Source organism: Mirounga leonina, unplaced genomic scaffold, assembly GCF_011800145.1.
Source record: "Mirounga leonina isolate KUSES-001 unplaced genomic scaffold, KU_Mleo_1.0 Mir_151, whole genome shotgun sequence".
In the NCBI taxonomy this organism is placed as follows: Eukaryota; Metazoa; Chordata; class Mammalia; order Carnivora; family Phocidae; genus Mirounga; species Mirounga leonina.
Window position 1 is genome coordinate 107,024,405 of NW_023270377.1, and position 14,147 is coordinate 107,038,551.

Consider the following 14,147-nt stretch of genomic DNA (forward strand, 5'->3'; position numbering starts at 1 on the left):
TTAGAGACGCCACTGCATCAGGCCAAGGAGGAGCCCTACAGGGCTGCAGGTCCCGGGAGGCTGGGTGTATGTGTGCGTGTGTGTATGCCTGTGCACTCGTGTGTGTGTGGTATAATACAGGAATTTCCATGAAGACTCAAAGCTGAGGAAAGGGAACAGCAAGCACGCTTACATTCTAAACAGACACCAGACACATCCTAAGTGGAGTCCACACTCGGGCAAGCACGGTCACCCAGCTGTGGTCTCAGAGAGGCTAGATAGCCTCCCAGAGCATCCCTGAGGGCAGTTGTGGGAGAATACAGCACTGCATCATCCTTGTCTCTCTAAGCGGCTTTCAGCATCTCTCTACCTCTGGCCAAGTGAGGAGGACCCGAGAGAGCCCCCAGAGCACACAGGGCTGGTGCCACAGACTCTGCAGGACCAGGCCCAGGGGAGCTGGGTGTGAACCGTCTTCAAAGCAGCCCACTCACAAGAGCATCATCCAGTCTGGACAGGGGTCTGCTGAGGGGTCAGTCAGCCCAAGGCCCACCGGGATCAGGGGCAGTGCAACGTGGACACACCTGCCTCAACTCTTCCCAGAAGCCATCACTCTGCCCTCAGAAAGAGCCTGCCCAGTCCAGGGCTCCCCCACCAAGACCAAACAACAGGTGTTGCCCATTAGGTAGAAAGATGGTTCCCTCTGGCCTGGCATCTTCTTCCCACCTCAGCTCTGGAGGGGCTGAACTCAGAACTGATGGGAATTAAGGAGAACAGGCCAGGCCCCCTTTCCCCTGCTGGGCAGGCTGAGCACAAGTGGGAGCTTTTTAAAAACCATTTTATCTCATTGTGGTATGAACACTTACCATGGGTTCTACCCGCTTAACAAATGTTCCAGGGTACCATACAGTTGACTGTGGGCACAATGCCGTATGACACAGCTCTGGAGTTTTCCACCTTCCTTTTCTGAAACTATGTTCATTGATTATCAAGTCCCCATTTACCCCCAGCCCCTAGCAACTGCCATTCCACGCTTGGATTCTGTGAATTTGACTATTTTAGATCGCTCATATAAGTGGAATTATGCAGCATCTATGCTTCTAGGACTAACTTATTTCACTTAGGAGCTTTAAAATGGGTATGAGACCAAAGCTTTTGTTGTAGACTGGACTCCCCCAGAAGGGACTGAAAAGTTATAGAATCGGCCCACAAGGCAGTCCCTGGCGAAGAGCAGCTACACAGAGCATGTTCTGGCAGCGCAGAGGGAGGACAGAAGCTATGTCCCCATTGTAGGGCCCCATCGTTTCCCCCGCCTACCTCTCCTACACCTCAACTCAGGGCCTCCCCGCAGCAGACATTACCTATAGGAGACCAGAATGAAAATTACATTGTGACTGAGTAGTTGCTTTGAATATCCATGTGCTTAACTGGGTGAGAGAATGTGCAAACTTGCTAACAAAGCATTGCCATAGTCCATATGTATCTCATTTCCCCTGAAAAATAATGTGAAGTCATGGTGGCAGCCCCACGCCAGCTCACAGAGCCCTCCTGGACAGATCAGGTAACAAGACAAGGCCAGATGGAAGGCTGTGTCCTGGGGCCAGGGCACCACCAGCTTGCATGGAAAGGGGAGGAATCCCGGGCTGGGTTGGTAACCCTGGGAAGCTGTGGATGCAGTGTAGGCGCTGTGGTTAGGGAGGCTGTCGAGCAAAGGAAGAACCAGATGGTGGTGACCAGGATGAGCATTCAAGGTCATTTCCAACCCAAAGCTGCTGGGAACCCATCAACTGATAAGTACATGCTCACTACAATGTCCACAATAGATGATATTAACTCCCCCAACACCCTCCCCACAGACATTTTGAAAGACGAGACATTCTGTGACCTTGAGGTGCAATCCCAACTCTCCTGAGGTTACAATGGTTGGCTTTCAGGGACTACAAGGATCTTCCCCGATTGAGCTTTCTGACACCCACACAGCTAAGTGTACCTCTCTGCAAGTCAAACTAGAAGTCATTGCTTCCAGACGCTAAACCCCACTACTTCTTTATAAGTACAAGAATAAATACAGACTCCAAAAATGTAGGGGTTATATCACTGATGGAAGATTCGCTGTACTTGAAAAAGAGAAGCAAGAGATATGGATGAACATGAAGTGACGGAAGATGGCCACGGGGATAAGGAAAAAAAGAAGAGATGGAGGAAAGAGGAGGCCAAGAGGGGAAACTGAGTCTATGCATTTCCATTATAAGGTCCCTTCCCCTGAGACTGAAATTAGAGGGACAACCGAGGCCTCCCTTCAAAGAATCCTGCCCAGAGGACTCTCAACCAGTCTAGGAAGTGAGAGGGACCCTTCCAGTGTCTTTAGGAAAGTACTCAAATCCAGGGAGCCTTGCAAGGCCAGCTGAGTAGAACACCCACAGTGACTCGAGAGAAGCTATGCAGCTTCTATGAAGAAGCTTTGCAGGATCTATGTAGCTGTGCCATCACATTTCACATGTGAGGAAGCTGAGGTTAGAAAGGCCACAGAACTCCCCAGGACAGTCCAGGTTGGTCTAGGCAGGAGCTCGGGCACACTGCAGGACTGCCCCTTGCTCTGGATCTCACTCCTTCAGACACGAGCAAAACCTGTGGTCTAGCAGCTGCAGGATTTCTCATATCCAGGCTCTGACTCATTCCCTGAGAGGGCTGGAGCTTGCCTTTGTTTCCACCTGCAGAAACAAGGGTGTCTGTGAGGACTTTGGGGCTCAAGCCACATCTGGAACTCCCCCATCCACATCTGCAGCCCAGGGAAAAGGCAAGATGAGCTGGGGTCATTGAATGCACTTGCAGTTTTCCCCAGTGTGCACCTCTTTATTGGAAGGGAAAATGTCTACCAAGTCGGGCAAAGGGTATGTGAACACAGGACTCAGATCTTTGAGAAAGTACAGCCATAGTCCCACTGTCCAGTGACGACTCATTGTGGCTTTTGTGGGGAACACTGCAGAGGCATGCAGACACCCCATGGGGTGTGGGGCGGGGCAGGCAGGTGGGGGGAGTTAGAGGGAACTTTGTGGACCTTATAGTCTGAGGCTTTGAAGATTCTGTGATGATAGCCAGTTCTGAAGATTCACTCCCATTTCTTGACCTTAAAAGTAACATGTTTATCATAGATGATTTGGAAAGTGCAGAAAACTGTATGTTAGGAGAAAATAATTCCACCCCTAATCCCCACCCACCAGCCAAAAGCCACTACCCCAACATGCTATTTCCTTTGATTCCTTTTTCATAGTTTTTTTTAAATATTTAATGTAATTTATATTTACAGGATCCTGTTTTTTTTCCCCTTAAATCATACTGTAAGCATTTCCTCCTGTCACTAAGGATTTCCATGCATCACTTCAATAACTGCATAATATTCTATCATATAAGCATATCAGAATTTACATAACCAATTCCCTAATGTGGAACATTTAGATTGTTCTCTCTCTTTTATTTTCCATTTTAAACCAAATTGCAGTATACTTTCCTAAGCATGAATTTTTGTTTCTTTTTCAGATTATTTCACTAGGATCAATTACTAGACATGGAATTTTTAATTCTCAGGGTGACACATTTGCCAAACAGTGTACAAGAGAATTAAAGGTGGCCGTTTTTTAAAATCTCACTTGGAGGCTATTTTGAAGTTGTTGGCAACGGTGATAATGGTGACAATGGTGATAATCCAACAGCCAACCTGTGCTGGCCACTGCCCCAGGGGCTCATCACACACCACCTCACAAGGAGCCTACATAGCTGTGCCATCACATTTCACATGTGAGGAAGCTGAGGTTAGAAAGTCCACAGCACTCCCCAGGATGGTCCAGGTGTGGTCTAGGCAGGAGCTCAGACGTGCTGCGGGACTGCCCCTTGCTCTGGACCTCACTCCTTCACCTGTTCACTCCTGAGCTGGCTGACACAGCCAATATGCACAGGTAAGCCGGTAAGCAGGCACCCAGCTGTGAGCCTGGCAGGCGGAGGCTTCCTGCGCCCTCACTGTCCCCCAGTCTGGATGGAGCTGAGGCTGGAATAAGTGTATCCAAGGCCTTCTGTGCTCCAGTCACTTCTGCTGGAGCTCAGAGCTAGGACGCCAAGCAAACGCTGATTGGGATACACTGTCCCCTCTTGGCTTCTCAAAATATCCCTAAGCATCCATTCCCTTTGCCACTTTGGTTCCCCAGACACCTTTCTTTGGAGAACCACTTCCCTGCTGCATCATCAGAGCCCAGGGATACTGAAATAAATCAACAGAGGTTGTTTGTCCTTCCCGAGGTCTCACTGCAGGCAATGGACGTGCAAATGGACACCCAAGGGGCAGCTGAGACTTTCAAAGTTTCCAAAGAACAAGGCAAAGGAGACTAGAGTCTCCTGATCAGGTGTTGATCAGAGGCCAAGTGCACCTACCAGATGCTGGCACAGGGCCCTCTGTCCTCTCACCCAGCTCCAGTCATGGGGGCAGCCAAGGGAGCCAGCGCAGGTGACAAATTCTCACAGTAACCACTATGCCGGGTCTGAAACTACATCAGCTGGCTCCTGAAAGAAAGGACGCTGAGCTCAGAGTTGTGGCCAGGGCAGCTGGGGGTGTGACTTCTTATTTTCATTGCTAAGAAAGGACCATCCCCCCACAACTTCCATTTACTGAAGCCTTATATCACCTCCTTGCAAAGAGGAGGTGTGTGATAGCTTTGGAACTGAGCGTGTGATCTATAAGCCACTCACTGTCATGAGCTCAGTGGTTCTCAAAGACAGGCTCCTGGACCAGCAGCATCAGCAGCACCTGGGAACGTAATTAGCAATGCAAATTCTCAGGCCCACTCTTGGTGTGCTGAGTCAGAATCTGAGGTGGGTGCAGTGATCTGCGGTGTCACAAATCCCCCGGGAAATCCTGATGAACACTCAGATTGAGAACCCATGCCCTAGCCATCAGCCCCTGCTAACCCCTCAGGAGGAGGTTTTGCTCTCTACTTTACAGTAAAAGGAAGTAAAAGGAAGCTCCAAGAGGTGAGCTAACTTGCCTGAGAAGTTCTGCCCTCCAGCACAGGTGTAGTCCTATCTCAGGGCCTTGTATCCGACAAATGATGACCAGGCACCACAGCAGTCAGGCTCATGAAGAGGTCCTCCTGACCACCCAGAAGTCATGACCACTCTGCTACGGACTTGCCCCCCATGTCCTCTCACCACTGCACCCAGTTCTCCATGCTGGCATTCCCCACCCCACCATCTCAGTAGGTCAGTCTTGGGGGCCCCCTCTTCCTCCAGGAACCCCTTTCTAAGAACATCAGAGAACTACCCACGTGCATTTGTCTCTGTTACACAGTAAGCTCCTTTAAAGGTAAGGGCCCTGGCTTAAGCAGAGAGCACATCGCTGCAAAATAGTAGGTGCTAGAGAAATGTTGCTGAGGACAGAAAGAACAAACAAAATCATGAGCATCCTCACTGTCAGAGAACCTGGGAGTCCTGGGGCTGAGTCTGATGGGTGAGTCCCCTCTGCAACACCCCTGGGCATATCTTTATCGCTCATTTTGACACTTTACCACACAGACAGTGTTGGCAGTCTCTTTTCCCATAAATATGTTAAATCTCCTCCACCAAGTCATAAGCTCCCTAGGGGCACACCGCATCCTCTCCACATCCCTGGGGCTGGGTAATGCTACCTGCTCAGCCAATATCGCTGGCTTGCAAGAGAGATGGATAGACAGTGAATAATAAGCTATCCATTTATTATTGTGTAGCACTACTATCCTGAGACCAATTCTTCCCTAGCTGTAGCTTAAATGCTATATCCTTTCAGGGTGTGATAACAACAAACCATCAAAGAAACGGAAACGTGGTTGACCTTCTTCCTACCAAAAAAAGAAAAGTCAGTTAATAAACGTCACTTGTCAACTGCTTTCTGCTTGACCTGCATAAGAACTTGGAGGCAAGAATCTAGCACAGGAAGAAGAAACTCCAGTGGGAGCTAAAGAGCACTTTCTATGGCCACGAAGTTTCCTGTCCCTCCCCCAATAGCTGTCCTCCTCCTGAACCCAAATCAGACTCACCCAAAGTCATGGCCGTGGGAGAGTGACTTTTCTAACCAGATCTGTAGTTTCTTTGAAATAGAATGCTCTGGGTGAGTGGCCAGAGCTTGGCAAATTGTCAGGCAATGGTGTGGACACCTCTGCATTGCTGTCATCGACGTGGTTGTCATGGCGAGAACTCTCCAAGGACTCCACGACAAACCCCTATTCTCCTTCATGGTTTTAAAGCTGAAATAATTCTCCTCTTCCCACCATACTTAGGCCTCCTGATTCAAAGGCATCCTCCCTCTTGACTCAAAGGAACTCAATCCCCCAGAGGCCTCTGCCCTGGCCAGAATTCTTGCCCCTTTGCTGGCCCAAGTGGACATGGGAAGCAGGGAACAGGCTCTTCCTCCATAACTCCCGAGGCACAAGGAAAAACCAGTAGAGGTGGGCAAGAGGTGTAAAGACAACAAAACCTTGCAGGAAAGGAGAGAACTGCTGGACAGCTTCATCAGAAAACACAGAAGAAGGGAGGTTCTTGGTGGCCACAGAGGGTCGACCTGTGTCTCTGGGGCCAGCGCCTGACCACTGCTCTCTGTCAAAATCTGAGAACCCCCAGGGTCCAGCTGCTGCTAAAGTCCTGGGTCCTGTTGGCTGTGCCCAAGCTGCCAGTGGAACTGGGAATGTCACCTTCAACGAGGGGGAGCCCTTGTGTGCCCTGCTGCCTGTGACTGGAGGACAGACGGCCGGCCACCCGGTGGACTGTATGTAGAATCAGCAGGTGTGTGGCCACAGACAGGTTGCAGACTGCACAGGAGAAAAGCCATTCCCAGCACTTTGGAAGGCACACACTCTGGTGCTAAGTTATCCTTGGTTTGAACACAAGTTCTGCCCTTTTTTGGCAGTGAGATTTTGACACGTTATTTGACCTCTTTGGGCATGCATTGCATTATCTGTAACTTAAAGGAAGGAAGAAACTTCCCTTTTGCAGGCTTGCTGCAGGATTAATGAGGGAGCTTCCACAGAAACTTTGCCCAGTGCCTGTGCCTAGTAAATGCACAGAGAACCTGCAGAGTGCTTCTTCTCCTCCAGAGGCTCACAAGGCTGAACCCCCAGGCTATGTGGCCTCATCTCCAGAATCAGGGAGCATTCCTCCCACCCACCATCCCACCCCTGCCCCTGTGGGAAGGGAGCTTCCCTGAACAGGAGTTTGGGGCAGTAACAGCCCTTCCCTTTCCTCTCCCTCTGGAGAGTCATCAGCTCAGCTCACAGGAAGCATCTGTTATCCCTGCACCTGGCCCATGGCCCAGGCCCTAGCCTTGTGGTGAGGGTTCCGAAGCTCAGAGCTGTCACACAACATGGCCACCTTACCGCCATGACCCATACCAGCTTTTGTCAGAGTGAAGCCGTGCTTTCTTTGCCATCTGCCTGCTCGTAGTTGGGCTTCCTTGAACTCAACACTGCAGGACTAGGGATTTGTTTTACTCCCCCTTATAGTCTTGTGGCTTAAGCCATGGCCTCCAAACAGTATGGTAAATGCTTTTGGTGTGTGTGCACAAATGAAATCAAAGCCCCACCAAATATTATTTACCCTGGCTGCCTTTGTTAGGGCCTGATGGTTTCTGAACACCTCTCTCTCTCTCTCTCCCACTCCCTCTCTCTCTCTCCCCCTCTCTCTCCCTCTTCTTCTTTCCCTCTCCCTCCCCTCTAGTTAGGACCCACCAGTGGGCTGGGATTTACTGTTTGACAAACACTGCCCTAAATAAGTTGCGTGTCACAGTCACATCTCCCAGGGAAACCATAAGCCCCCTGAGGTTAGAGACTCATTCTCTGTTTCCTGGAACTTCCTCTTTCCCTACGGTAATGCTGGGAACTCAGAGACACTCAGCACCCAGATGTTGATTTACTGTCAGCCAAGACTGTGCTGGGAATCCATGACCAGCATCCATCCTCTGCCTGGACTCACAACATCTGTTAGCAGGTCGTTTAGGTGGCTGGCACTGAATTATGTGCAAACCAGAGTAATAATAAGAATGAGATCAAACTAGTGGTGACAGGATGTGAGGGCGATCTGGCTGTGACATCTGTCACCCCACTGATCGCCAGGGTTGATTCGGTGGATCTGGCTATCGAGGCGGGTGTCCCCTTCTTCCCTCATGGCTCCATGTGCGTCCCTCCCAAAGCCACACCCTCGGTAGAAGAGAACGGCCTTCCCTGATAGAGGAGGACCATTCTTCGGTCAAGGGTATACGAGTAGCTGCATTCCCCTGCTAGTACTTAGGACCATTTTTAGGAGAACATGGGGTGGTCAAGCTTCCAAGACTCCAGCTACATCCAAATGAGGTACCATATGTGGCAGTCTGCCTTTCTTAAAAAAAAAAAAAAATAGTGGTGACAACTCAGTAAACACCTATTCTGAGCTATGTGCCATGTAGGTACTGTCTACATAACGTATATAAAATATTTATCATGTGTGGGTATGTCATTTCTAATCCCTACCACAGGGAGGATACTGTTAAACTTGTTTTACATACAAAGAAAGTAAAGCCAGTCAATATTAAATATTTTGCTGAATAACTGCTGTGCAATTTCATGCCAAGACTTGAACCAAAAACTGTCTTCACGAGGTGGACAGTGCAAAGTACAGTCTGATTCTCAGTTCGCCCAAAGGGACCAGGCATTCAAATACCATTCAACAACGGTCCTTGGGTGCCAGGCACATAGTCGAATGTTGGGCATAGAGCTGTGACCAGGGCTAACATGGTTCTGGAGCTTGTAGAGCTTTCTCTGTGGTGGGGGTGTTGCAATCTTGAGGGGAGCCAAGAAGGAAAATCACAGGGTACCTTGGATCTCTACAAAAGGGTTGAGGCCTCCCATGCCTGTCCAACCTGAGGGCTACACAGTGGCTTATTTCTGATCTCAGACCCACACCTAGCCATAAATAATACCTTGCTCTGCCATAAATGCACCCCCTAAGGCTGCCCATCAATCCCTCTACCCCAGTTCTTGAGCTCAGAATGATGCTAACTCCAATCATACTCAACTCTTCAACCCCGGCTAGGTAGGGGTGGGTTTTCATTCCAGGGTCCCAATCTGCTTGCACACTAACCCGTCAACTTCCTGGGAGGGATGGAGCTCACTCCAGCTAGCCTTTCCAAATATCCCCTATCATTGCTGCTGGCTAAAGGGAAGCAGGACAAGGGAGTATAACCGATGAGGGTCCTCACCCCACCATCTCCAGAGGTGAGAGGTCAAAACACAGGCTTCAGGAACCTCAGTGCCATGAATGGTGAGCAGATATTCAGGGAGAAAGTAAGAGCTAGGGAGAGGTGAGCATTGTTGTGGGTGCTGAGCTCTCTGCTTGGAATGCTTACACTCCTGTCTGTGCAGCAAACTCTCATTCATCCTTCAAGGGCCAATCCTAATGACTTCCCTCTGGGAACACCAGCAGTTCTCAACACAGAACAATCATCAGAACCACCTAGAGGCCTGTTACCACAGATTGCAGGCCCCCAGCCCATGTTTCTGATTCAGCAGGTCTGAGATGGGGCCCAAGAATTTGCCTTTCTAGCAGACTCCTAGGAAAGGCTGCTGGTCCCAGGACCATACTTTGAGAACCACTTCTTATGCCATCCCCATCTTCCCAGACAGGCCTGAGCTTCCTCCTCTGTGCCAGTTCTGACCTCTGTGGCCGTTCCCATCATGCTGAAGTGTCACCACCCTGGGGGCACTCACAGTGTGCCAATTCAGCTCCACACACCTGGAGGGGTGGGGCATGGAGATCAAGCATCCCTGCCCACCATTCTCCTGAGTGTGCGTGAGTTCAGAGGGAGCGTTGCTAGGGGCTCAACTGGTGACCCCTCAGAGGCCAGAGATCCCTCCTACTCTGTAGTCCGCTGGCCTGCCAGGAGGGCTTCCAGTGTTCCAGTATATAGGTTTGGGTACAGGGTCCCAAACACAAGCTAAGAAATTCACCCCAAGGGGTTCAAGCCAAATACCTCATCTAGTTCTTAAGCAGCCAACCCAGACTTCCCACTGGGCGGTGACTGAAGAGTTAAGCACACTGACTCTGGGTGGCCTCGGCCTGAGCTGGTGGACTCCTGACTCTCTTTTAGCTATATGATCCAGGGAAAACAGTAACACTTTTCTGGGACTCAGCTTCCAAATCTGTACGATGGGAATAATAATCACTGCTTCCGAATGGGACCGCCCTGGGGGCTACATGAGTTAAAACCTGGTAAATGCTGAGGACAGTACCAGGCACATGGTACACAATTGTGAATCGTTTTTAAAAGAAAAGGTAACAGCAGTCCCTTCTAACCCTGACTGGGTTGGACTAACTGGCATAAGAAATGCTGGTCTTCACCTGGAATATTCCAGGTGGCAATCTGGGATATTTGAACTTCTGTGACCATCCACATGGACTTAAGGAAGGGGCCACTCTTCATTCTTGCTGAAGCACTCGGTGCTTTGTGATTGAGGAAGGTCTACAATGCCGGTGTCTGAATCCACTCATGTAGGTGTGTATACACACACACATGCATTTATTTATGCAGTATTATTCAGTAAATGTTTATCGAGTACCTACTGTGGAGAAGGTGCTAAATTCTAGGTAGCTCTTGTCCACCCTGGAGTCCGATGCCACTTGAACTTCCTGCCCCGCCAGCCTCCGTTCTCACTGCAGTGAAGCACTTAGAAGCTGACCCCACCGCTCCTACTGCCTTCCCTCCCACCCCTACCCTGACTCCTGCTGTGTGCCCACTCAGTCTCTTTGCAGGCCTGAGGACTTCTTTTAACCTCTTCCCCACCTCCAGGCTCCAGTCCGGTTCTTCTCCTCCTCTGTCTCCAGCCTGGAGCCTTTGCTTGGCTCCCCACACTTTCCTTCCTGACACCACCACTGGTTTCTTATCAGAAAAAGGCATCTGGAAGCTGTCAGTGGGGAGAATGACCTCATCTCACCATGATTAAAGTGATTATCTGAGCAGAAAGGCCTATAATGAAGTAGCCTTCTCTGTTTTAATGTGCATAGCCGTTGTAATGGGAACATGGGATTTCCATGTTAACACTGATATTTCTGTGGTCTAATAAATCCTTCCTCTCACTCGTCTCCCAGAGGAGAGAGGAGGCACTCTGTGCAGCCGCTGGAGGTGATGTGCAGGTTCCTGCTGTCCTTGTGATGCTAGCCCTGTGGCCAGACCATAGCACTTCCGAGAAATGCACTCAGTAAATCCGTAGCGCCCGAGGGCGGCCCTTCCCACAGAAGAGCTGATCAGAGACCCCAGAGGGACTCGGGGAGGAGCCTCCAGACAGGAGCCCTCTGGGAGGGGCATCTTCAAGAGAGAAAAGAGAAAGTGCACCCCAGAGGTGAGAGTCTGAGCTAAGTCCGGGCCACCATTGAGCGAGCTGTGTGACCCTGGGCACGTCACTCTCTGACACTCAGTGTCGCACCTGTGAAATGAGCTAGTGATACCACACACCTCATGGAACGGGATATCAAAGACCACATGATGTGATGGGTCAAAGGCAACTAAACCAACACCTGGCATGTACAGACCCTCCACATGTCGGGACACTTCACAGATGGTCTGTTTTTACCATTATGGTGAGAAAAGCTGAGGTCCAAAGGCAGGTGGTGCTGGCACCAGGCATATCACTGCCCATTTTCATGGCCACCACCGAGCCTGTCTACCCAGTGTCTGCCCAGTGCAGGAGCCCATCCCTCATCCCACTCGCATGGTTGCAGAGATGTCAGAACTGGGGCTGCCTCAACTCTGGTTCACACGTTCTCCGCAGACCTGCCAGTGGCCAGGCAGAGCCAGAAGCCTGTCCAGGCACACCCTGCCTCCTGTCCACTCGGCCCATTCAAGAGCTGTGCGCCTGTGAGCTGGGGGTACAGGCACGGCCAGGGTGCTGCTAAGTATGGGAAGACTTTCTCTCCCCACTAAGGCTCTTCTCTTCTGTTCACAGAACTGGACCCTGGCCCATTTTTCCCCTCGTTGGGGGCGAACATCGCCATCATTGCAGGTGAGCTGTGCTGGGCCTCCAAGCCAGGAGGGTCAGAGGAAATGCCCAGGGGAGAGAGAACCTGCCATCACTCCCAGAGTCTGAGAGACCTGGGTTCTATTGCTCAGACTTCAAGCCTCTTCTCCCAACTACTCATGAGTCCAGACAGAAATGAAGGACTGACTTCTGACCACACCCCATGCCTTTGCATGGCATCCTCCAGAATCCTCTTCCTCTTCAGTCATTTGCTTGGCTGATCCCTGCTCCCCTGCCAGACTCATGCAGCCCTCACCTCTGGAGAGCATGCTGGAGCTAAGGTCGGGTGATGAGCAGTGAACCACACTCCACCCAACCTGTCTCAAGGGCTTCCCATGGCCCTGTCTTGTTCCCCCAGTAGTGCCCAGGGGGCAGCCACCAGGGCCCAGCCTTCTGGGCACTTTCCTGGTTTTACCACCAAGACTTGTGCTCCAGGAAACTTCTCAGTTGGGATTGTTCTGGTTTTAAAACTGAAAGTCCTGAGGCCCATGAACCCCTCAGTTTTAGGTAAACCCATGTAGTTCATTCTGCAAGTCATGCACAGAGGTCTGTCTTCCTCAGTAGATTGAGCGCCCCTGAGTGAGGGTCAGTTCTGGGATCCTATTCCAGCCTCAGTCGGCACCACTCTGAGTGGAGGGATAGGGAACAGGAGGGGAGAGAGAGGTAACTCAGACGGGTACAGATAAGGGTGAGCACACACTAGGCAGGATGAGCAAGCCTGTCTGGGGTTGGTGTTTGTTATAGCAGAGTATCTGTCCGGACACAAGCCCTGTGCGTCCTGACCCCCTCCCTCAGGCCCAGATGCCTGCCCCAGATTGAGCCATGCATTGCTTCCCTCCTGCAGGCGTGATCGCCGCTATAGCCATCGTCCTGATCTGCCTCCTCATCGTCATGCTACGCTACATGTACCGGCACAAGGGCACATACCACACCAATGAGGCCAAGGGTACAGAGTTTGCTGAAAGCGCAGACGCAGCCCTGCAGGATGACCCCTCCCTCCAGGACACAGGTGACAACAGCAGAAAGGAGTACTTTATCTGAGGGGCACCAGGCCTCACCTCCCCCAATGCCTCCTTCAACTCCGTAAGAGAAGATACATCCCACAACCCCAACCTGCTATCTGCACCACCAGGCAGACCATGAGAGCACCCACCTCATCCCAAGATACGCACCTGGCCTGGGAACACTAGGTGCCAGCCTGGGAAGAGAGAGGGAAGAAGGAGGGACTGAGCCGTGAGAGGCCTGTCCCAGGCACCAGGGGATGCAGTGGCCACCCAGGAGGCCTGCCTTTGCTCTGCCAGAGGAAGAAAGTCTGGGTTCTCCTGGACAGTGCAGTTTGTCATCAGCATGGTGTGAAAGTCCTTGCTGGGTGGGTGGGCCTGAGGGCTGGGGAAGCAAGGAAGTGAGTCATCTGTAAGCTGACTGGGGATAATGGCATCAAATGTCAGTCCTTGACATTTGGGGGGAACAGCAGGTGCCAGAGCTAAAAGGCACTTTTGTCTCCCATTGATCCAGCTCTAAATGATTGGAAATAAATTTGAAATGTAACCAAGCATTCAGAGTCAAACAGCATTACTGTAATTGTCTGGGGAAAGACAACCACCACCCAGGCCTTGCGTTTCACTGGTATGACTTTGTGTTCTCCACTACATTCTGCATGCGTGGGGCTGGGACCATCCACTTCCAGCCCCATTGGCCTGTCCTCAGCATAGACAGTGCAGCCTCCTGGAACCCTGAGGGAAGGAGGGACCAGTGACCAGGTTTCTTTTTTTCCCTGTGCAGGCACCAGCTTCATGAAACAAATGTAAGAGTGGAATGTTCCTCTAGAAATAATAGGCTGTCCCAGCTGCCTAGGCACTGGCTGAAGCATTGATTTTTTTTTAATGCACGATATTAGAAAAATTATACCTGTTAAATAACCATGAGTGAACTGATCCTTCCCATAATAACAGTGGCTAGAGCACAGACTGCAGAGTGCCATCCCTCTGGGTTTGGGCCCTAGGTCCCCCTTTCCTGGTCCTGGGACCTTGGGCAACTTGCTTGACCTTTCTGGCTTCAGTGTTCCCATCCCTCAAGTAGACATGATTCCATGGTAGTGTTGAGGAGGAAACA

General features: G+C 50.9%; 1 protein-coding gene across 1 annotated transcript in view; it reads left to right on the top strand.

The window, feature by feature from the left end:
• Positions 1 to 13,588, top strand: part of GYPC (glycophorin C (Gerbich blood group)) — a 42,942-nt gene extending 29,354 nt beyond the window's left edge. Inside the window, exons 2-3 of the mRNA XM_035008224.1 lie at positions 11,964 to 12,020; positions 12,880 to 13,588. Coding sequence (XP_034864115.1) covers positions 11,964 to 12,020; positions 12,880 to 13,076 — 254 coding nt within the window. The 3' untranslated portion in view covers positions 13,077 to 13,588. The remainder of the gene's footprint in view (positions 1 to 11,963; positions 12,021 to 12,879) is intronic.
• Positions 13,589 to 14,147: the final 559 nt, after the last annotated feature.